The 26,056-nt window shown below is 38.6% G+C and overlaps 1 protein-coding gene across 1 annotated transcript in view; it reads left to right on the plus strand.

Annotated features, from left to right (window-relative positions):
- The window catches only part of CHN2 (chimerin 2), a 205,788-nt gene that overhangs the window by 59,247 nt on the left and 120,485 nt on the right, over positions 1-26,056 (plus strand). The window contains exon 2 of the mRNA XM_050938674.1: positions 17,806-17,844. Coding sequence (XP_050794631.1) covers positions 17,806-17,844 — 39 coding nt within the window. The remainder of the gene's footprint in view (positions 1-17,805; positions 17,845-26,056) is intronic.

Consider the following 26,056-nt stretch of genomic DNA (forward strand, 5'->3'; position numbering starts at 1 on the left):
GTACTATCAAGTATTTAGTCATTTTATTTCATTGACCAGAAGTGGTGGGCTTGTTTGAAGGCATTTTAATTATCGGTAATTGGTTTGTTTGACTAGTGAAAAGGCTACTTAAAGCAATACTAGCTTTCAGTGTAAGGTAAATGTAGTAGGGTGAAAAGGTACAGCTCAGTGGTCGGAGTTTAAAGCCATGAAAGTGAGCTGCCTAATGGCATTAAGTATATGTGCTGAAATGTTTGCAAGATCAGGCCCTAAGACAAACCATTTCAGCATGATAGCCAAGCACATTATTTCAAAAATATCAAGGGGCCATAATAAACAGTTTAGTGGCTGATTGCCTACTCTGACTTGCTGACAGGCAGCGTTAGGGAAGCAGAAACCGTATGAAAGTCTCTTACTAGGTTTTAACCCAGCATTCAGAAGTCCCCAGTAGGTATAGATTTTGCACAGCCACCTCCTTACACTTTCCTCTGTGCAGCCCTGGCAAAAGCACAGAACCTACGCAAAGGTATGGGACTTCAGTGATGTTTGTACAGTGAGCACTGTGGGCCTGATCCAATTCCCACTGGCATCAGTGGAACGATTCATTGATTTCAGTGAAGCTGGATCAGGGCACATAGGGAACTCTGGGTATTCTCTCCTGCAAGTGGGTCTTGAGGCAGAGTTGCCAGCTGGAGTAAATTAGAATAGCCCTGAGACTGTTCCAGCCTGAACCAGTGTTTGGGCAGAGAAGCAGGGTGCTAACTTGTTGGTGGTTCTCAGGCGCTCTTCTTCTACCCTGACTTTCCAGGGTTGCCCTGTGTGGAGAGGGGAGCCATCTTTGCTAGGTGCTCCTCAAAGTTCAGGTACAGCCAGTTGAGCTACTGTTCTGCTCTCCTTGGGACATCCACAGTCTGGCAGGGATGCAGCAAATGGAGCAGCCAGAGCTATCGTTTCTTCCTTTTCCCATGCAGCAGAAGACCAGCTGAGGAGCAGCTGAACAGCTGCAGTCGGGAAGGGGAAGCAGATGTTGGGAATGCTCCTCCTGGGGCTGCTGAGGAAGCAGTGGAAGCCAGGGATGGATGGGAGAGGTACTATCACCTACCTTCTCCCCACAGCGGTGGCCTGATTCAAAGACTTCAGTTTTAAAAAATATCAGGGAAGGCTCATTTTCAGATCTCGTAATCAAATAACAATTTTCTTCTTCATGCAGTCACTGTCAATGGAGTTATGGTGGCCACTGTGGCCCTAAAATGTTGTTTTTTAATGGAATTTTGTATATTTAACTCTGTTTAAAATATTATCGAATGAGCCTTGCATTGAACATTGGATTTTCTCCCCTATCCGTACTGAGTGGCTTGGTTTGAAAATGCTTATTATTGATAGCAGTAGTAATATTTATTATTGATATTACTGTAGGGCCTAGAGGCCTCAATGGTAATCAGGGTCCTATTGTAGTATGTGTTGTACATATTCATAGTAAGAGACAATTCCTCTCCCCAAAAGTATATAATCTAAATAGATGTGAGAGGAAGGGAGAAAGAAAGCGTTACCTCCATTTTACAGAAGGGAAACGGAAGAACTTAATCCTTTAGTGACTTACCCAAAGAGATACAGTGTGTGTCTGGCAGAACCTGGACTTGAACTCAGATCTCTTAAATCCCAATATAGTCCCTTAACTGTAGAACCATCCTTCAAGTCTTAGTCTCAAGGTATTCCTTGTTGATAAGGTACTGGGCTTTCTTTTTTTGTGCCATTAAGGGTATGAAAAATTAGTTTAAAGCTTTCAGTAGCTATGCAATGATTTTATTGTTGTACAATTTATTTTGCAAATCAACTTTAAAAAGAGAGGAGAATGTACTGATTCTTTCAGCCAATCAGTTGTTAAAAATCAACTTGAACTAATTTTTTTTCCAAACAGCAGCATTTAGTGTGATCTAGTTTATATCTAAACAATATTTTCAAGAATAAAAACTGAGGAGCATCTTGTTTGTATGCACATGTACATATATGTGTGTGTGTATACACACACACACACACACACACACACACACACACACACACTCATATAGGATATTTCTCCATTTTTATTTTTAAAAAACAAAATGTAATGTGTAACTGTTTTTCATAGAATTAACAAGTTTTCTAATTACTGTACTCCCCACTGATATAGATTCTGCTTGTTAGAAAGACTGTAGATATTGCTGCTTGATATACATCTTTACTTAACTTAGGATGTATTGCTCCAGCACTGGTATTTAGAGCTGTAACAGGGAAACTTAATTCTGTAGTTTGTGTCTGTGACTAAAGGATAAACAACTTTTATTCTGTTTTCAGCTCCAATATTAGATGTAGTTCAGCACAGCCTGAAGATAATTTTAAATGTCTGCTCAATTCTGCCTGTGGAGCAGTTTGCTTCACAAACTAATTGCTAATATTGTGGCCCACATTTATTCAAGCTGTGCTTTAGTCAGGTTTGCTGAATTTATTTCTATTTTATATGAACAAGAAGTCTTCTCATTTCTGAGAAGGGAAGATTCTCATCACAGTATTGATGTAAAAACAAGTTTTACACAGGAAGTGAATTAAAGAGTGCTTGGTACTGCTTCTTGTTCTGGGGTGCAGGCAATTTTAGATCAAGATTTCCCAAGAGAATGAATAGATTCTCATTAGCTCAGATACTGCAGTCCTCAGTAGAATCTGTGCTGATCAGCTGAATAGGCTGAGAAGTACTATTGTACTGTGAACAATTTTAATCATTATTAATACAGCAATTATTAATTTAATCTCTGACTAGAAGAGAATGCCTGCTGCGTGGCGCAACTGTCATTGCTATGCAAGGCCATGGGGTGTGACTGCAGAAACCAAATGCTTTCATTCTGGAAACCGAGCTCTAGATTGTGGCAGGGGAGTATCAGATAGTGGTATGTTGCAGCTTACAACAGGCTCTGATTTCTGTTATGAAATACTCAAATACAGATATTATTGTTTTTAAATACAAGGTCTTGTAAAGAACAACACACCTGATCAACAGTCCTGAGATCCCTGAGAGGAGTGTGGGAACCTGCTCATATTGATGCCAATGGAGTATGACAGTTTACACAAGCTGAGTATTTGCCTTACCCACCTCCCCAAGTTGAAATAATGAAACAAACTTCTAATGTGATTGAGGTCTAGTTCAGGAGCAAGTTACTCTTTTTGCATACCCAAGAAATGGCAGTTTCATGCTAGTTACATTTAACCACTTACTCCCATTTACATCCATTTTCTGACTAATTTACATCCAGTATGTAACTTACAGCATGATTAAATCATCAGTGAGAATTTGAGGCAGACTGCACAGAGGTAAGTAAAATGAGAGATCAAATTAATTGGGACAAATTGAGAGCTGCTTGAGCGTGGAGCTGCAGGATTTGTACTGGTGATAGGAGGAAAGAGTGGCATGCTGGCTGGGCAAATACGTACAAGAGCAGAAGCTGGTGAGAGAACATTTATACCAAGAGTAATGATCCAGCGATGCAGCAAAGGGTGTGGCTTCTTGGAAATGTTGAATGGTTGGAACACAGCCAGGTAGGTCACATTCAGAGCTAGTACAGAAAGACAGCTAATATGCAAACGATGCTGAAACTTAGGTTTGGCTATTTTTACAGAAGTCTAATAAGATGCAAATATCTCATTCATAGCAGACATCTAACACCATTGGTACTGAATCAATCTATTGTTACAAAACCAGTGGGGCATTTTTTAAACAGCAAGGGAGCACGTGCTGTTGGTTTAGCATAGTACTCTTATTAAAATTAAAAATGGTGTTCTCTACGTAAAATATAACATCCTTGCCAAATGTTCTGTTGCATTAAAGGTGCCTGTCATACATTTCCTGACATGCTGCCGTTTGCAGCACCGATCATAGAACACCACCTCATGCTGATATTTTGCTGGTAATTTTGGAGTACACACTACTTCTGTGTCATTTAGACAGCAGATTGCGTTTTAAGTCTGGTTTTGTATACTGCTGTGTCATCGTACATTGCCTCTGATGAAAACTTGTGTTTCTTCTGAATTACAGTATCTACTTACAATACTTAGGTGAAAAGAATGAAGAGTACTTGTGGGACCTTAGAGACTAACAAATTTATTTGGGCATAAGCTTTTGTGGGCTAAAACCCACTTCATCGGATTCATGCAGTGGAAAATACAGTAGGAAGACATATATATATATATATATATATATACACACGCAGAGAACACAAAAAAATGGGTGTTGCAGTACCAACTATAACGAGACTAATCAATTAAGGTGGGCTATTAACAGCAGGAGAAAAAAACTTTTGCAGTGATAATCAGAATGGCCCATTTCCAGCGGTTGACAGGAAGGTGTGAGTAACACTAAGGGGAAAAAATTAGCATGGTAAATAGTTTTACTTTGTGTAATGACCCATCCACTCCCAGTCTTTATTCAAGCCTAATTTAATGGTGTCCAGTTTGCAAATTAATTCCAATTCAGCAATTTCTATTTGGAGTCTGTTTTGAATTTTCTTTTGTTGGAGTATTGCGACTTTTAGGTCTGTAATTGAGTGACCAAGGAGGTTGAAGTGTTCTCCTACTGGTTTTTGAATGTTAGAATTGTTGGCATCTGATTTGTGTCCGTTTATTCTTTTACGTAGAGACTGTCCAATTTGGTCAATGTACATGGCAGAGGTGCATTGCTGGCACATGATGGTATATATCACATTGGTAGATGTGCAGGTGAACAAGCCTCTGATGGTGTGGCTGATGCGATTAGGCCCTATGATGGTGTCCCTTGAATAGATATGTGGACAGAGTTGGCAACGGACTTTGTTGCAAGGATAGGTTCCTGGGTTAGTGTTTTTGGTGTGTGGTGTGTGGTTGCTGATGAGTATTTGCTAGTATTTGCCAGTCCTCGCTTACAGACAGCCCCCCAACCTGAAGCAATTATTCACCAGCAAGCCCACGAGTCTTTTGAGTGTATGTTCAGAATGTACAGCTTTCTTTTGAGAAACAACTTTTCAGTCATAAAAGTGTTTTATTCAGCAACTCACAAGAGGAAAATCCTTTTATTATGAGAAATCATAACTTCTGTTTTTCTTTACAAAAATAAACAACCGCTCTCCAACTCATTATAAAGAAGCAAAATCCAGTTGTATAGTTGAGGACCTTGTTTTGAATCTACTTTATTTAAATGTAGTCGTCTACCACAGAGAATTTCTATGAATTCTAAAATAGCTAAATGTGTCATATACTTGGCCTAGATGCACCTTTTATACTTGCAAAACAGGGAACTAGGATGTTAAACTGACTTCACACTGCAATCATATTGTTGCTTTACATATTCATAATGGCCAGATTCTGCCCTCACTTGCACTCATGCATGCTACTGAAGGCAATAGCATTACCTTTTAACTACAAATGCATAGGCACCACTGATGATAGAGTTCAGTCCTCTGAGTCAAATTTTGGATATATTTTGATTCAGAAGTAGAGTGTTATATCATGCAGATACAGAAACATTGTTCACACATCTCCCTTTGTTCTAAGAAAACAATCTAAATGAACAAATAAAGTCATTTCTAGCTTTGAATTCTATAGGTGATGAGCACCTTCAATGATCATTGAGTCAGTGGGATTTGAAGGTTCTCAAGACCTTGCAGGATTTGTCCCTAATGACTTTGAAATACATTGTGTCATTGCTGATACAGATGAGAGTTGATCTGAAGCATTTTCTCAAGGTGACATGAGTTAATTTTCAATGTGAAATTTTAGGCATGTGACTCCCATTAAACTGGTTAACATTTTGGGTAGCGCTTTGACAGTGAGCTCTCTATAGCAAGTGACTAAAACAAGAATGAATGGTGTTACAGTTCCCCCTCTATATTCCAGCAAGGGCACCCAGACTAGGTCCCAGCTTCTCAGCTGTCATCTCCCTCCGGCAGAGAGAGTCCCAGGACTCTCTCCCTTCTGACCAGTTGATGAACAGTTCCCTGCCTACACTGTATTATTTCCCAAAATCCTTCTCTCCTCAGAGATGAGACAGGGTAATTGCCAAAAGTTATAAGTTAACCACACATCTCTTTCTAAGCAAACACTTCTTTTCCTAAAGTGAAAACATTACAGAGAAAACATATTAAGAACAATAAAATAATTTAAATTCATGCTAATAAGCTTAGCTGAGATCATCCCCTAAGTCCAGCAAGGGTTCTAGCTGGTTACAGTCCTTCAAATCCCACAGAAGGGTCTTGTGATCATCACTGTGTAACAAGCTTTAGCTCAGCACTAGCTTTCAAGTCTTATGAGGCTCACTAGACCAAAGCCCTTCAACCCTTCCCTAGCACTGGGTCCCCCCTTTGACCAGGGGTCCTGTCCGTTTACTGGATCAGAAAGCAGGCCCTGGGTCAGTTTTAACTCAGGCTATTTAATCACAAATCGTTTCTTTGATGATCCCTGAAGAATTCAGTTTGAATCTGTATATTCAAACTTCTTTCCAGGTGATGGTAGCTCTCTGGAGGTGTTACAATCTGAGTGTGTTTGCTTAACACCTCCCCTCCCCCCCACACACTTTTCTTAGAGCCTGGAGGGCTCCCTTCCCCATGGAAATATATACAGTCTCTCGACAGTACATAAGTACTTGCACTTTTAATACAATGAATTTCTAAAATACTTACACTTTATTCAATAAGAACTAACTTCAGTAAAGTTTGTCAAGGATATTGTCATCTGTCACAGATAGTTGTAAAAAAATGAGAATACTGGTTCCTTTCAGCTACACTTTCAGAAAACATTAGATAAATGTATTCCAAAATTTATTCTGCTCAGTTCAAGAGAAGGCATATTGCTACATTATAATACTGTAAGATCTCTTTAGCAGTAATAAAAGTGCTGTTCAGTAGTAAAAGGTTTCTGAAAGAACTATAGACTTTCATAAGGAAAGTAAAATTACTCTTGAGTAAGGAAACTATGGGATAAAGAAATGGTGTGTGATTCTGTTCTAACAATTTTCCAATATATTAGTAGTTTGATTGCTATGATTGTTTGGAAGAATGCGTAGTCATATTAACATTTTTATAACATATGTTTATATTGACTAGGATCTTATTATTGGGTTTAGGTTTAACAACTGGCTATAGAAATTTTAGTGGTACTATAGGAAGACTTGTAAAATTTCCATTTCCATCTAAGAAAGTATAAAGTGTGGCTCAGCTTCAGTGATAGCTGATAATGATCAATCAAATACAAACGTTAACTCCACATCAACTAATAATTAATTTAATTGGCTCTCAACTTGATTGATGCACTCATACAAAATTGTACATAAAAAGAGGAATTCATTCCGTTTTAATAAAATAAAAAGGTAAAGTGTGCAGAAGGATACTGCTAATTTAAGATTGATGAGAATTCATCATATTTTAATAAAATAAGTTATGAGAGCACCTGCTACAGGTTTTCTCTTCCTAACTGATACAGGCTAGTTTACAGAAGTAAGTTCAATAAAAAAAATTACAAGATATTCCCATGCAAAAGGAAGTCAAGGGAGGACCACCTTCTGTCAACCTTTTAAAAAAAAAAAAAAAAGTTAGTTATTAACTGTGGAAAGTATGGGGTGTTGTACCTTTCATCTCTGAAGACCTAGGTTTGAATCCTTATTAAGCCCCCAGTTCAGCAAGGTACTGCAGCATGTGAGTAATCTCTTTGAGATCAGTTGTTTTTGCCAAGTACAGTATATTCTGTGATCATTGCAAATTATTGAGTGAACAAACATTTAAGAAAAGTCACTAATTCTTAATAGGTCTCCCAGTCAGTGTGAATTAGTAAATTTCCACTATATTCTGATTACCCTAAATCTGCAGTGCAGGCTTTTAAAAATATTTGTATGTGTGCATCTAGAGAATGATAAATGCAGGGGTGAGTAGGAGAGAGTAAAAGGTTCATAATCTTTGAAAAGCTGTTGGCTATTTTACACAATCAATTACAGGAAAAGGAGGACCCCCTCATTCACCCTTGAATAGTAAGAAGAATGAATGTGCCCTTGGTGAGAGAGCTGATAAAATGACACATGCAGACATAAGAGAGCCACCAAAAGCAGTGATTTGGGTTTTGCTAAAGGTTAATAACTTTTCAGGGATGTATTGGCTCCTTTGATGAGTCAGATAAATGGGCACTGTGTCAATTTATGAGTGCATTTCTGGAACAGAGAATATGCTGACACTATTTCAACAGAAACATTTCTAATTGCAATATTTCACCCTGACCATTGTGAATATTTGTTGGCACTACTGCAGTTATTTCAGTCAAATATTTTTCTAACAGTACATGGGATATTTTGTTGGCTTCTATGAGCATTTGCTCTTTTTTGAGTTGCAATACGTAAAAGACTGAAAATACAGTGCCATATCCTCAGATATGATAACATGACTTCAGTGAGGCTATGCTGATTTGCACCATCTGATTATCTGCTCCTGATTTTTATCCAGGAACTAACTGGTTATTAGTTAGAAAGAAAACTGGATGTGCATAAGATGTGCTTTCTGCTAATGTGATGTCATTTGTTTATTTCTACTAAAGTGATGAAAGTCTTTAATTCTTGTGAGGCCTCAGATTTGTTTTTCTAATTTATTTTGGCCCTCAGGTTTCTAGCATTAGACTATGAGGTGAAATATGCTACATTTTAATCATTCTGGCTTTAGTTGGAAAATAAATAATGGTAGCAATCATCAGGCTTAATGTTTGGTGACTATATTAAGTGTAATTACAGCCATTAACTAAAACATGTTTGCCCAATCAAGCAGTAAGGTAGCAATTCATATAGCCTTTTTTTGCATCTTCATATCTAATTTCTCATGGCCACTAGGTTTTTATAATTTGCCTTAGAATGATGTTAATTCTGTATACTGTATAGTATGAGTAGAACTTTCAAAAGCTCCTAGGTCACTTAGGAGCTTAAATTCTGTGAAGATCAATGAGACATAGGCTCCTAAGTTCCTTAGACACTTCTGAAAATGTTACCCTCTGTTCTTTCTGTCTGTCCATCCACTGAGGCTTTTATACAGTCCTTTCACCCTTAGATGCTCAGTGTTGTCTCTGACACTTATACACTGAAAGTTCAACAGTTTTCTCCACAAACTTGATAGTTTATTCAGAAAAGCAAGTAAGATTTTTAAAAAGTAAATAAAATATTGCTCTTTTGAAAACATTTTTGCAGTCAGATGGATATGATCATTTGAACACACACTGAGTAAACTGACAATTCAGTAAACAGATCATCTTGCAAATCTTCTGTCACAGTAGGGGCCTTGTTGCCTTTCCTTCTGGTAAGTTTGTACCATTGTTACTTATTTTACTATTTAAACATTGACGGCATTTTGCCATTTGGTGCTTGGTAATTTTTATCATTACTGCATTTAATTCATTCACAAAATCCATGTTTTTATAAAATACATCTGATCACTTTAGAATAAATTCCCTATAGCAGCGTTTTGTGTTAGTGAAAATACTTTTACTTTTTAAATCTGAAACAGAAGGATGACAAAGTGAATGAGAAGGGAAAATCTAGGAAGACTGTACTTTTGTAGAACGAGCTAATACATGTGGTATATACAGCAGTATAATGCCAAGTTTATGGTAGGCTTAAAAGCAAAATATACAAAATACTTGTCATTTTATATTCTTATTAAAAGCTTATTGTTTCAGCATAATTACTGTGCAGAATGGAACTCCATCCCCTTTGCTAGCATTTTTGACACTTTAAATTATACGTTATTGCTGATTTTTTTTTTTTTTTTTTTAAAGGAAACAGCACAGTAGGAAACATGTAAAGTCAGACAGAACTTGCCAATTTTTAAACTGTGCTTTAAGTAAACAGATTTGGCACTTCTTGTTGTTACATTGTGCTGGAGGTGAAACTCTCTAATAGCCCAAAATATAAGTTAAAGCATGTTCTCATAATTTAAATTTCTTTTTTTTAATTGCTGTTTTCTGATGAAAAGCAAAGTTTTGCAATAAAGCTGACAACTGCTGGCTTCTGCATGGGCATCCCTATGTTCTCCGTGAAACATTAAACAGTGTTCATGACACACTGAAATCTTTCAACAGTTGCATTGCTAATTATTAACTATGAGGGGAGTTCATTTTGCTCTTCAGAGCACTGTCTGATTTAAGAATTCAGTGAGACTCTCATATGATTGTGTGGTTTATTCATTATTTAAAGAAAAGAACTGCCTTTCTTAAAATGCAAGCAAACAGGATTATAACAGCTGCTTTAATATAAATAAAATAATCCCCCAAATGACAGAGTAAAATCTGAAAATATTGCATATTTAAAATAGTTTCCAACATTACTGTAACTGGTGCAGTGATATGGTGAACTGAGGTAGTTTTGTGTGTGTATACAATTTGCGAGAGACTCCAAAACAAACAAAAGGATAATAAGCACTCACCACCTTCTGTACTCTCATTAGGGATTTAGATAAGTGAAAAATGAACATTTGTTGTTGGCAAGTAGTAAGTACACAGTGAAAAACAAATAATGCAACGATGGCTTTCATGCTGGAAAAATCATGCAACTGTCTCCTCTTCACTTTCCAGCCCCTCTCCAATCATTTGTATATTATAATTGCAATTATTTAAAAATTCTGTCAATAAATACTACTGTTTTAATCTCACTGTTCTGAAAGACAGCCTTTTAGTTAGCAGTTACATGACAATGTAGATATATATTTAATGTGAAAAATATTGTAAACAAGATACCCTGAGTTTAATCTTCATCCTCATTTTGAATAACAAGTTTTTTTTAAAAGAAAACCTCAAGATTAAATAATACACTATCGTAATGCAGGTGTAGTATATAGTGGAACTGTATAAAATCTATCATTCATTCACAGGAAATTTTATATTCAAAAGCTGGCTTTTTGAGATTGAACAAAAAAAATTGTAGCCCTGGTTCAGAAGACAACAGTAAAAAACAAAAAAAATAGTAACCAAGTGACTGAAATAGTGGATCGTGTGGGTTGTTATAACTGCATACTAGCCCCAGCCCACTGACCCAGTGACTCGTAATGGCCTCTTTCTTACCATTGCCCACATGTCACCGTGGTTCTCACATTATTTGCCAGATGAAGAGGAGGACTGAAGTTGGAGCACTGATGGCAGAGAATTCAGGCTTAGGCAAACAGACAGACGTACAAAGATTTTCTATAAGCCTGCATTGAAGCCATGGCAAAGACAAAAAGATCTTTTTCCTCGTCTTCCATAGTAGGTGCCAAAACATGGCCAACAAGCTTTTCAGGGTGACAAATCCTTGATCAACCTACATTGCCAGTATTCCACAATGGAGCCTAGTTCTACTTTCTGGGGAAAACTAAGATTTCAGAGTACCTAGGTGTCAAGGTTTTTTCCCCCACTTTGAACTTTAGGGTACAAAAAGTGGGGACCTGCATGAACGCTTTTAAGCTTAATTACTAGCTTAAATCTGGTATGCAGCCACCAGCCAGAATTTAGTGTCTGGCACACTTTCTGTTCCCCCAAAACCTTCCCTGGGAAACCCAGACCCAAACTCCTTGGATCTTAAAACAAGGAGAAATTAACCATCCCCCTCTTTTTCCCCCCAGACTTTCCTCTCCCTGGGTTGCCTTGAGAGGCTTCACGATCCAAACTCCTTGGATCTTAAAACAAGGAGGAATTAACCATCCGCCCTCTCTTCCGCCCACCAATCCCTGGTGAGTTCAGACTCAATCCCTTGGATTTTAAAACAAGGAAAAATCAATCAGGTTCTTAAAAAGAAAGCTTTTAATTAAAGAAAGAAAAAAAAGTAAAAGTTATCTCTGTAAAATCAGGATGGAAAATGCTCTACAGGGTACTCAAATTCATATAGACTAGAGGGACCCACCCCCCCAGCCTTATATTCAAAGTTACAGCAAACAGAGGTAAAAATCCTTCCAGCAAAAAGGCACATTTACAAGTTAAGAAAACAAACATAAACATAAAACTAATCCGCCTTGCCTGGCTATTATTTACAATTTTGAAACGTGAAAGACTGATTCAGAAAGATTGGGAAAGCCTGGGTGTACGTTTGGTCCCTCTTAGCCCCAAGAGCGAACAATGAACAACACCAAAAAAAAAAAAACCCACAAAGACTTCCCTCCACCAAGATTTGAAAGTATCTTGTCCCCCTGTTGGTCCTCTGGTCAGGTGTCAGCCAGGTTTACTGAGCTTCTTAACCCTTTACAGGTAAAAGAGACATTAACCCTTCACCATCTGTTTATGACACTAGGTTTTGGACACTGCATAGAGCCACTGTTAGCTGGAATGCAGAAAGAATGATATTACTGTGCCACTTATACTTAATGCCGCATCACTTGTGAGAATGATACCGCCACTATTATTTAGGCGATATTGTCAGTTTTAAGCAATCCTATTGACAGGACCTCTGGATAGAAATTAGATAAATTGTAGAACTATTTTGAAGTGGAAATGAAATACAGTGGATTTATCTTCATAGCTAAGAGTCCAGTACACTAGAGAGTAAATCCTGATTCTATGATGATTCTCAGTAGTAGTAACTGTAGAATTTAATTTTGATCCATTACCAGAAGCACTGATTTTAAACTGTTTATATCAAACTATTTGGAGGAAGTACACTGAATTCTTTTCAATACGCCTGACAAGCTGCAATGGCAAGACATCTTTAAATAAGAAATGCTTTCACTCGATACATGTCATATATGGATCTTAGCGTTAGAGTTCTTTTCCAATTGGTCATCAATCCTAAAATTTAAAAGAATCATGAGTATAGCTTGATTTCCATTAGATTAGATGTACTTTGACTGGACAGTGCTCGGTATTTAAACTCCTGTACACCAAAATTGAAGTGCAATAAAAAAAAAAGGAAGCTGATGGACTTTTTTCTGAATCCTGACAATTGATCATCTTCTTTGTGGACTGCAATAATTGATTCATATTAAAACTGGATTAAAATAACCCTCAAATTCTCTTCTTCAGCCACATTCCAATGAATAATAGGTGATTTCTTTGGTGGCATAATAAAAATCTGGGCCATGCATGGAAAAAAATGAGACTTGAAGTCCATGCATTATAGCACATACACAGTTGTGTGCCTTGCATCATTACTACAGTTGCAATAAAATAATTATTTAGGTCTATAACCTATGGGATGGTGGTTGCTGTGCAAACAGAATTTCAATATGGACCTCAGGTCTTCGTTTTTCACAGGTTGTCCCTCATTTATCAAACTTTTTTTAGGATGTTGGCCCTTTGTCTTTATTTTTCTTTAATTTTTAAAAAAAATCCTTGTTACATGGATCTCGTATCTTGCATCTTAAAGCTATCTAAAACTTTTCATATGCTCTTTCACTGTAAGCTTCATATTTATTCAACTGCTATTCTTCTCCTTCAACCTTACATGAAAATATCTTTCTTAAGCAGTTTTTATTCTATTTCTTCTTTGTGAAGACTAGCAAATTAACTGTAGAACTAATCTGCCATTCCTCATTCCCATATTCCAGTTTTCCAGCATCATTTTTACTTGACCAATTTTCTCCACTCTTTTTTCTGCTTAATATGACTGAACTGCTGTATATTGAGAATCCTTCGATTTTTGTTGAAATATTTTCTGAAGTTAACATTCAGCATTTCTTTTGTTCTCTCTATTATCCATTTAACTAGCTTCTAGATAGTATTTTAGATATACCTTGATAAATATTTGTCTTCCAAATTGGTTGTATTTCAAAGCCTGTGATAAACAATATTATTGTTAGTATTCTTTATTTGAGTATCTATTGCCATTTCTAGTCTTTCCAGCTCTTTTTATTAAATTTATGTTCCTCTTCTGTATTACATTCCCAATATAATAAAGAATTCAAATAAAATCCTCTGGGCATTTTTTAGTCTTTCAAAGTCACCTTTTCTAAACTCCAAAATGTTTGTGTTAGAGTTGACCCTCTGACATTTTGTGATTGTTTCACATTTGATGTTTTATGCTCACTGGTTTTTAAGTGATGTCTAGTGTCAGCCTTATTTCTAACACAGTACTTGGCTCACTTTCTGAAATTAAGTCCCAAATAATTGTTGAAAGTGTGGGTCATTCAGTAAAACAGCAATAGGAAACAAGCATGTACTATGTCTAGGAATATGTCAGCACATTTATTTTTGCATATTATTATTGTTATCCAATCAGCACCTAATTACTGTAATCAAAACTAATATTAATATGCCGTCACCTTCCTTCAACTTGGGCACTATTTAAAAAAAGACATGAAACCTGGACTCAGTGGCCCCTCTTCAAACCACCTGCATCTATACAAAATAGACAAAAACAAAGGATACTAAGTTGTCGTTAAGTAACTGAGGGGATCACCCAAACTCTGATAGACAATCTCAGTACTCCAGTGATCCAAACCAGGTTTCACCTGATGGTGAAAAGTGAAGAACAACCCAGGTGATTTCACTTCACATACGAAATAAGAGGTGGAAAAATCTGCAATATGTAAGGTCTTAATCAACAATCAAATTTTGAAATGTATCTCTTGGCTTGCTTACTGTTTGTGGAGAATGGATATGAACAGTTTTCCATTCTGCTAAATAGAGGCAGAAATGATGTAGCTAATGGTATAAGTAGCATCCAAGGGACCAGGAAACCAAAAAGGAGTGAATTACAGTAATCTTGTCCCCAAGTGATGGGAATTGTATAACTACAGTTGGGTACATGGAGAGGAGGGGACTTTCCAAATAATTCAGAAAGAGAAATAGATACCCTGAGCTCTTGTTGAGAGCAGCCTTGCATGATATCTTAATTCTGCACCTGTCCCATTAGTGGTGGATTCACCCCCTATTAATGGGACAACAAATTATACCTGTGAGTTCCATTACATGTTTCCCTGAGCCATAAACAGGAACATTATCACTCTGAATTGAGTTTAAACCAGCTGTCGATCGGTTCCACACAGATCTGTGCCATCAAATACCATCCATGATGGTTTGACAGTAAATAACACTGATACTATATACACTGTGTGAATGGTAGGTATTATGTGAGTCATGTATACGATATACACCAGGAGAAGTAGGATGGAACCCTGCAGTGTCATGCATTAAGAGTCTTTTAGTAATGGCATGTAGGTGCCCCTCACCACTTATTGAGAGCTCCCACTCAGGAACATTTTCATCCACTGAGGAATGAATCCATCCCCCTCCCATCAGGGCCAACAGCCTGACAGATCTGACATAATCAGCAAGTGAGAAGATTGTCCTTTACATTGACTAATGTTTTCTCCATACCACAAGTCTGTATGCAACTAGACTGTACAGTGTCAAGCAGTTTATAAACATATATATAGCTTCACTGATGTACAAGAACATAACCTGATTCACTTTGCTTTTTCTAACTGCTACAACTAACATTCATCTGTAAGCAGGGTGCTGGAACAATTGATATAGTGGGGTGTGGGTGTGCTGAAAGACATTCTGTAAACCCTGTATATAATGGAAACAACTTCAAGATCTGGGGTGCTGCCACATCCCCCATCACCCCTAGTTCTAGTAACTGTGTCTTTCCATCTGTCCAAACTGTGTATACTTTCTCACCCAACTATTCATAGGCTTTCATTTTCCCAGATCAATATCCTAGATAAACCAATAATTGCTACCTTAATGGTTAAAGAGGTTAATGGAAAATATTTCTCAATTAGTAAAGCAGATTTTGTTATGTTCTGGGAAATGCAGAACATTTTTAGGAATCAAGCCATGGAGGTGGGTGTAAACTCAGTAATAAAATGCATGAGGCCAGATCTTCAGCTATTTTGTATGTCAGACTGTGTTTCTCCACTGACCCTGTGTATGCAAAGACCAGAGAAGAGAATAAAGTTTTTGACATGTGGCTCATGTTATTAAGTTGCATTGTGTTAAACAATATGTGAAGAACCAGTTATACAGATGACCTGGAAAAAGAATGTATTTAGAATTGTAATCTCATAGGGAAAAATGAGTGTTTGTCTTTACTATCTTAGTGTTGTCACATAATATAAAAATAATTACTAGTTATAATGAAGTAGAAAGCTAGTTACCCTCAGATTGCTCTAATATATGCACCTCTTTTGGTTTGAGAGCCCTTTACATTTGGCAATGTTGTATACAACAGACAAAGTGGATTTATTTGAAATTCAAGTCTAGTGAACTTCATGAGCAATATATCTGCAAATTGTTGCAGATTATTATCCCAGGTAATTACTGTGATAATTGCTATGGTTTCTCTTTTTAAAAACAAAGTAGTTAAGAGTGGCAAACTGTAGTTAATCATTAACATTTCCAGTAAACAAATTTTTCATGGAGGTATATAAAATGTGTGTATTTATAAATAGACATGGAGAGTGAGCTAATTAAAATGTGATTTAATTACATTAGCATAACTCGAGTGGGAGTTTAGTAAATAGCAAATATTTTAATTAGCCTGCATCTTTTTATTTGGAAGATTAACGATATGCCCCTACATGACTGTTTGCAGTGTTTAGCAATGTGACAGTTTAGTGCCAAACTAGTATATGTGACCCCTTTCGAAGTAGCTGTTTGTTTAACTGTTAGTATTCAAGCTGGGTAGGTTGTTGACAGTGGGGTATTCTGGGATCTCTGGATATTAAAGCATGAACATGAGCTGAAATACACAAGTCTGCTAGCCCAGGGTTTAGCTGGCTTGTCCAGTCAGTATCGCACTCTGTCCCTGGCTGCTGGTGGCTGAGATATTTATACAAGCCTACTACAGCCTTTAGTTCAGGTAGTAAAGGCTCATGATTTTAGATCTTGAAGTCTCAGGGCTGGTCTACACTCCAGAGGAGAAAATCGATCTAAGATACGCAACTTCAGCTGCGTGAATAGCATAGCTGAAGTCGAAGTATCTTAGATCGATTTACCTCTCGTCCTCACGGCACAGGATCGACGTCCGTGGCTTCCCCGGTCGACTCCGCTACCGCCGTTTGCGCTGGTGGAGTTCCGGAGTCGACGGGAGCGCTTTCAGGGATTGATATATCATGTCTAGATGAGATGCGATATATCGATCGATCGCTACCCGCCAATACGGCGGGTAGTCTAGATGTACCCTAAGGTTCAATTCCCAACAACTTTCCTGGGGTCATCATGTAATGCTTTTGGTAACACAGAGCATCAGCTTTTTGTCTCCCATGTTTGTCTGTTCTTTGCATCAATGGATAATAATTTTAGTCTTTTACATTCAGTTACAGTTTTTCCACTGTACATTTTTTTTTTATTGCTAATGCAGTTCCTGGAAAATTTGTAAATCACACATTAGATTAAATGTAGGAAAATTAATTGAATCATCCATGTTGGAATCATCAGATCTGAACACATCCGAGTCCTGTCTGAGTCGCACATGTTTATTGGCATGTTACTTACTTTTTAAAGCCTTGATAAATAAGTTAAAAACATGATCTGAAATCAAATTATAATTTGTTTTATTATGCCAAGCCAAATAAATACTGTTTGAACTCCCTCCCTAGCTGACCAATCAAGTTAATTACTTTAAATATATTTGTGAGCAAAGGAGCTATATGAAAATTGGTAAGAAATTAATTCTGTCATATTTAAATAATTTGTAAAAATGGTTTTGAGTCCACAAGTAGTGAAAGTGATATTCTTCTCTAACATCTAGAACTATGCTATAAATAAACATTCAGTTCTCTTGAGAAGGAAATGTGAATACTGCTGACAAGCTGTGGTCTCTACAAAAGACATGTTGACAGTTTGACTGACTGGCCAATTGATTGATTTCTTCTTCCTCTTTTTTTTAAATTCTAGATGCTGAAGAATACCAGCCTCCAATATGGAAATCCTACTGTGAGTATATCAGAAATCAGTATAAATATCAAAATCATCTTAAAAAGAAGTTTCAGTTGAAGGGGTTTTCCCTCTCTTTAAAACAATTACCTAAGTGTGTTCAGCTCTTGTGAAAGTAGCTGCATTGACAAACTGAAGTTTTCTGTTTATTCAGGTAACCGATACAATATGGGTTGCAGCAATGCAAACTGCTGCATTCTCCCTCACTGATGTGAAGTTCTATAGGGGCCGTTTCTGTGGGTGACAGAGTAATTCGATCTTTCTATCCATTCAGATTTGGTTTTGTTGCTGAGGCTACCTTAAAGGATTTTTGTTATAGCAATGAGTTCTTCACTGTGCACTCTTGCTGAGCCTGAATTAGACTGAGTGAACCAAATTTTTTATACAGGCCACAAAGCTACCTTCAGGTGATAATCATTTTTGATCCCTAGCAATTTAATCTGGTTTTAAAGTGGTGGTTTACAAGTAAAAAGCCCAATATACTATTTTCAATCTCTGGACTATCCAGTTCTCCTACTAAAATATCACTTATATGAAATGTAATGCAGAAATATGTTGTATGCTGCTTTTATTTTAGTTGCACTGTACTATGTGTAGCACTGAGCTGATACAAAGCAGTTGGCTTTTACAGTATTGGTTAAAATTTGATTTAAAATAAAAGATTAATTTTAAAACCTTCACTGAAAATTTTAATAAAACAGTGGTGGTGGTAGTGGTGGTGTTTGTTGTTGGTTACCACATCATTATCAAAATGAAAATGCACAAAAGCACAAAGCCCCCACACAAGTAGCGCCACTGACTTGAGTTGCATACAATCTTAAGTACCTTGCTGACTTCAAAGATGTCTCCTTAGAATCTAAACACTATGCATGAATGATCTTAGAAAAGTGAGAGTTGTAGCCCTGTTGGTCCCAGGAAATTAGAGAGACAAAGAGAGTGAAGGTACTGTCTTTTATTGGGCCAATTTCTGTTTGTGAGAGAGACTCACTTTTGAGCCTACACGAAGAGCTCTGTGTGGCTCAAAAGCTTGTCTCTCTCATCAGCATAAGTTAGCTCAATAAAAGATATTGCCTCACCTACTTGTCTCTCATGGAAAAGTAATACAGCCCCAAAATGCATTGTTTTTCCACAGATTTGGTAGAATTATAAGATTATTGCTGGGAATACTTCTGCCTAGACTTGTGTTTTGCCACTGCCTTGTTTTTTCTGAGGAAAAACTAATTCATTTTAACTTAATAGAAACTGACAATGTGATAAATTAAGCCTCAGCAAGATTATATTGACTTCAGTGGAACTAATTTATGCGCACTTTAAGTTGTACATACACTTAGTAGCTTACTGAATCGAAGCCTACATTTGCTACTTCCTCTCCTAATCAAGCTGTACTGAATTTTATTGTTTTCAGAGAAAAAATGCTTCCTTTAAAAAAAAATTGCAAAATTAACAATTTTGGGAGAGGTGGCCTGACTGTACTTGTAAAGGAGTGCTTTAAATCAATGTTTGTTAGAGTGAAATCCTGGCCCCTGTAGAAGCCAGTGGAAAACTCCCATTGACTTCAGTGATCTCAGGCATTTTGGTGTGTATGATACAGCCTTTTTATGGAAGAGTTCGGGACAGAGCATGAGCTTTTCACATCATCCTATAGCTGTATCACTTGTCTTGTGTTGACCAGATTATCACAGTGCAGTGAAGTATTTTTTCTTAGTTTTGTTTTCATGAAACAGCCCATGGAAACTTTTAAGCAAACATATCTAATTTACAGAGCATGATAAATAAGTTATTGTTAAGATATATTCAAGATCCGATTTTGTGGTTGACAACAAAGTCATCTCAGCATCTAAACTTCATGTCTAAATGACTCTCTGGAAAAATTAACACAGCCCGAACTTGCATAGTATTTAAATACATTTGATAGTAGTATAAAATTACAAAGATTACTGTTGAGAATATTTCTCTGTAGACATATGTTTTTCATTGCAGTCTTGGTTTCTTTGAGGAAAAACTACTACTTTATTCCTTCCAAGAAACTGACAATTATGATAAGTTAAACATCAGGAAGATTGCGCCCTGTGGCGGTATTAACCTATAAAATGATCTATCACTGTGTAATATCATAGTTATTGTTTAAATTAGTGTATGTATTCTCTAGAAGTGTCTGTATTCATTGATATTGATCATAATTCATGTATTTTAGTTAATTTTTCCCTTTTTTCAGTTTGTCAGAATACTACTAGAATATCCTGTATACAATTTTTAGTTTAAAATGTCTTTAATTACTGAGACAAGGTAGGTGAGGTAATATTGGACTAAATTCTGTTGGTGGAAGTAATGTTCAGAGCTTTGTGAAGTTCAAAACCTTGTACCTTCCACCAACAGAAGTTGGTCCAGTAAGAGAGATTACCTTGCCCACCTTGTCTTTCTCATATCCTAGGACCAACATAGCTGCAACACTACTGCATGTAACATTTAATTTGTGTGTAAGTTTAGAGACGCTATGTTGTCTTTTGATATTTATTGACATACTAATCAAGCTCCCAATTCTGTACCACACTGGTCCTATATCCAGACAGAGCCCCATTCAAGTTTACCGTGCTCACATGCGTGCAGAGGTCCACCCATATGGAACAGCTTGCGGGATCCAGGCCTTACTTAATGACATAGCCTAAAAGATTGTTTTAACAATGTTTGGAATCACAGCTGTGTAGGTCTGCTGCGGAGAGGATGCCTATTTCTAATGTCTGAAAGGTCTTCAGTCAGTGATTTCTCTGTCAGAAGATGCACCAGTCTCTGTTTCTTCATTTTATTAGGTGATGGAGAGGACACGTGATCATTACTTTAATATTACTAGTGGGAGCCCTGGTACAAGTTAGAAAGTAGCTAGCAGCCAGTGAACACTGAGCTACATCATCGATTAAATTTCTATCTCAGTAATCAGTCAATAAGTAAACATGTTTCCAACCACTAAATTGTCTGTGTTCTGTGGCACATTAGGAAGTTTATATTAAAAGATGTCTTTTCCCTTCCTGCCATTACTAAAGAAAGGAAGATAAGAACTGTAGTGTAAGCTAAACTAGTCTCCACACTCTGTTTCATATGTGAAGCAGACAGTTATTTTTATATTTGAAGTAGAATAGGAACAGTTTTTGTTTTGGCTCTCTAGCAGCACTGTATATGTGCGCCTGTGTCTTGGAGAGGAAGCGGACCCCCATTTGTTCTATTCTTAACTTGTTCAAGATTGATATGTTCTTAGGGTACGACTACACTGCAATTAGATACCCGTGGCGGGCCCACGCCAGTTGACTTGGGCTTGTGGGGCTTGGGCTAAGGGGCTGTTTAACTATGGTGTAGACCAGGGGTCGGCAACCTTTCAGAAGTGCTGTGCCAAGTCTTCATTTATTCACTCTAATTTAAGGTTTTGCATACCAGTAATATATTTTAACATTTTTAGGTCTCTTTCTATAAGTCTATAATATATAACGAAACTATTTGTTGTTTGTAAAGTAAATAAGATTTTTTAAATGTTTAAGAAGCTTCATTTAAAATTAAATTAAAACGCATAGCCTCCCGGACCAGTGGCCACGACCTGGGCAGTATGAGTGCCACTGAAAATCATCTTGCGTGCTGCCTTCGGCACACGTGCCATAGGTTGCCTACCCCAAGTGTAGACTCTCAAGCCCTGGGACCCTCCCACCTTGTGGTGTCCTAGAGCCCAGTCTCCGGACCGAGTGCAAACATCTGCACTGCAGCTAAACAGCCCCTTGGCCTGAGCCCCATGAGCATAAGTCAGCTGGCACAGGCCAGCCACACGTTTTTAATTGCAGCGTAAACACACACTTTCATTCAGGCTTGCTCTGTGACTAATTTGGAAAGATTGTCCTTGTCACATTGGTGTTCACCACACAAGATGCAGAGGGCATATCCTAGTACCAGCAGACGTCACCCCAGTGGTCTGCTCCCTCTGAAATGCTTACTTCCTACCCCTGAACAGCTGAAAAAGGTAGAGTAATGAGGCAGAGTATCTGAGTCAAGGCTCAGTCAAAAACTAAGGCTCCCTTTCTGCCTTAGACATATGTCTGAGGCCTTATCTACACTACCGCTTTTGCCGGCAAAACTTATGTCATTCAGGGATGTGAAAAAACACCCCTGAGCAACTTTAGTTTCGCCGGCATAAGTTGTAGTGTGCACAGTGCTGTCAGTGGGAGAGCTTCTCACCACATAGCTATCGCCACTCGATTGAGGTGTTTTTATTATGTTGATTGGAGAGCTCTCTCCCATCAGTATAGAGTGGCTACATGAGCGATCTTACAGCTGCATCAGTACAGCTGTGCCACTATAAGCTCGCTAGTATAGACAAGGCCTAAGTCTAAGTAAGTGAGCAGTCCCACTAAAGTCAATCAAACTACTGATATGCTTACAGGTAGGCATGTGCTCAAGCACTGCTTAAATTGAGGCCTAACGGCATAAGTCAAGAATCTTTAGAAAGGAGGCAGTGGTTTCTTTAGGTCCTTAAGTAAAAACAAAGATTCACATATTCTCTACCCATCAGAGTGTAACTGATCATTAATCTTGTATAGTTTAAGAGGGGAGTCTTGAGTTCTCGACACATTACAGAATTTAAAAGGCAGCTGGAAGTCGGTCACTTTTTCCCTAACAGAAGGAGAGTGAATATAAGGTTTTCAAATGCCACCTGGGATGGGATCTACAAATATCACACAAAACACAGGCAGACAGTGGTTGAGAATCCACTGCAGACAGGAAAACCAGCCATGCCACAGCTCAGCTGTGAGAAATTTCAGTTATGGGAGAAACCTCTCAGCTACTGTGGGCAAGTCCAAGTATAAAGAGGGAGAAACAGGACGAGAGAGGACTGAAGAGTTTGGGACTCCAAGGGAATAACAACTCTCTGCCACAGGAGCTAATATAACACGACAAACACCGGTCGCTGACGATTCTGGGACCTTTGAAGCTAAATGCATGAGCCTCTACTGTATGGGCCAAAAGCCACATGGCCCTTAGCTAAAGTTGTAGAGCAGACTCATTAATCTCTCTCTAAGTGGTCTCTGTGCCACTAGATGGGACAGAGCACCACACCCAGGAGGTGTGTGAGTTACACTAGCACCAGGCTGGCTCTGAGCTTCTTAAAGCCTCCTGGAGTACAAGAAAAGAAAGTACATGGGGATGAAAGCCCTGAGTGCCAAGGGCTTTCTTTAGAGTTCATTTATGTTAATTTATATACTCTGCCTTTTTGTTGATTTTAATTTAAACCACCGGTGCCTGGGTCAAGAACTGACCCAGACCATTTGAATTAGGATTTTGCCCAAGGCGGTGGTATCCTTGACCACTGACACCGTCATTTTGTTGCTTGACCGCAGTTAAAGAATAGGTTGTCTTGAGAAGGAACTCCAGAGTTTCCCTTATTCAGTCCAAAAGATAATTCAAGGCCATGGCTACACTAGAGAGTTGCAGCGCTGGTGAGGGGGTTACAGCGCTGCAACTTAGGATGTGGCCACACTTGCAAAGCACGGCCAGCGCTGCAACTCCCTGGTTGCAGCGCTGGCAGTAAACCCGGTCGAGCCTCGGGTGTAGCGATTCCAGTGCTGGTGATCCAGCGCTGGTCAGCAAGTGTGGACCCCACCAGCGCTTTTATTGACCTCCGGGGTATAAGGAGGTATCCCAGAATTCCTGTCCACAACAAACCGGAAGAAAGGGGGAGCTCGGAGTTCAGCCAAACTGCTTATTTAAAAAACAAACACAGCTCCTGTTTGCTGAGCGAGCGGAGGCAGGCAGGGGAATTACTTTGGAATGTTCACAGCTGTTTGCCTGAAGAGAGAAACAAAATGCTCACACGGCAGAGCGGGAGGGAGAAGTCCATGCTGAGCAGATGCTTATCTGGTCTGACGGCTATTTAGGAGTGCATAATTTGCATTTAGTGAATGAGAGAGGGGTGGGGGAAGGGGTCAGAACTTTTAAAATGATTGAAGGTAGGCACTGTGTGTCTTCCAGTCCTTAGAACTTGCAAGGCAGGGAGCTGAGAACAGTGTCAGCTCCAAAAATCCAATCTCTCTGTCTCTCCCACGCTCCCTGTCACATTCCACCCCATCCCGCTCTTTTGAAAAGCACGTTGCAGCCACTTGAATGCTGAGATAGCTGCCCACAATGCACCACTCCCAACAGCGCTGCAAATGTGGCCACACTGCAGCGCTGGTAGCTGTCAGTGTGGCCACACTGCAGCGCTGGTAGCTGTCAGTGTGGCCACACTGCAGCGCTGGCCCTACACAGCTGTACGAACACAGCTGTAACTACCAGCGCTGCAGAACTGTAAGTGTAGCCATGGCCCAAGCCTTGTCCTCTATCTGTAACAAAATAAGAGATGTGCATGCCCTCTGGTGCCTGTACACCAGAGCAAATGATTATTTAAAGTTTTGTTAACCCTTAGAAGATGCTCAGATTGACTGTAGGGCACACCAGTGCCAGACACACCACTTACATTACAAAGTTATTGTTCAAGTGCCTGCTGTAAAGCCATTTTTTAAACTTTGATATTGCATTTTAGACCCATTATTTTTGTGACATCACTGTGCACTTCATCTGTGTTTGATGCTGGAAAAAAGAGCCACTGCCAGTCTGTGACAGTCTCTAAGTAACAATGAATCCACTTTTTCCAAAGGTAAATTTTTCAAAGGCAAAAATAATAACGAATCACTTTGTTGAAAGCATCTCCTTTTTTTGATCAAGGAGAATTTGTCTCTAAGCTGTCTATCAGCTCTAAAGGTAGAGGTAGACTGGGTCAGATGTAATCACATATTTAATACTATCACCAGCAATTATTTTGCTGGCATTTCAAGGCACCGTCTTGCTATATATTTCAAGACTTTCAAAAAACAAATGTCTGGATTTTTCTCAAGCTCTGAGCAATGAGCAGCTCCTGCTAAAGGGTATGTCAGAGTGCTGAGTGCTCAGCACTTTTGAAGATTATTGAAGTTAATGGTAGCTGCCAGGTGCTTATCACTTCTGAAAATTAGGTCACTTAATCAGCCAACTAAATATGATCATAAGAATTTAGCTGTAGGCACCCGCTTAGTAAAATCACAGCCATAGTATTTTACATGTATTTTTATCACATCCATAGACTTAAAAATAATAAATATTTGATATGTGAACAAGATAGAACACCTATAGAAAAGGACATAGCTTTTGATATCATTGATCACTCTCACTCTTCTCCTTATCATCTTCTCATTGTTTCTGAGATGCTGTCTTTGGCCACTGATGCCATCAGCCTCTTTCTCCAGCAGCTCCTCTGGGTTGTCTTGCTGTCAAATTAAAGTTAACGCATCCAAAACTGGACTCCTTGCCTTTCTAATTCACATTTCCTTGTTATAGTTGAATTCGCCTGCTCGCCACCATCCGGCAAGTCATTCAGGCCTACGACCTGGAGTCATTTGCTACTACTGCCTCTTTCTGATGGGGTCTTCTGCTCACTGCTGGAATGGGCCCTTCTCCTAGGGTTTAGAGCTGTATGGCCAATACCCCTTCCTGCAATTGCCATGTCTCTCTCCATCTGCAGCCTCACTTTCACTGCAGGAACTGCTGTTGTCTCTTCATGACTTGGCCCTCTGGCCAGGTCACTCAGCATTCCTCCCCCCAGCCTCTGCACAGGTGAGCTTCCCCCTAGTTAGGGCTTTTCTCTCACCCTTAAATCTCCTGTCTTGCAGCCTACTTGGCTGATTGGTCCCACCTGGCCAGCTCAGCCCTCTCAGAGCTAGTGTGGGAAGTACACCCCACCACACTCTTCCTTACCCAGAAGGAAGATCCATTCCTTGCTATTCTGAGCTGTAGATCAATACCAATAGCTGCTACTGGATAGAGTCCAATACAGCTCCCGGTGGGGTAACCACTCAGATTCTTTTCCAAAGTCAGAACAGTAGTTCTATCTCCAAAGTGGCCAGACATGAGGAGAGTAGCTAAATTGGGTAAAAAGGCAAAAAAAACTTACAAACACTTCAATACTAGATATCACTCATAGAACAGCCAGATCTAGAACCTGGTGATTGTGTTCGTGTCAAACTGGATGGAGAACTCCATCTGTCACAAGGAAAAGGAATTCATCGCCCGGCTCGTATGTGATTGAAACTGATGGTGGAGAGTTCAGTGGAAATCATCAATATATTCAGTTTGTTTCTCAGAAAGAACGATCAATAGTGCGAACTCT

This window comes from Gopherus flavomarginatus, chromosome 2 (genome assembly GCF_025201925.1).
Source record: "Gopherus flavomarginatus isolate rGopFla2 chromosome 2, rGopFla2.mat.asm, whole genome shotgun sequence".
NCBI lineage: Eukaryota > Metazoa > Chordata > Testudines > Testudinidae > Gopherus > Gopherus flavomarginatus.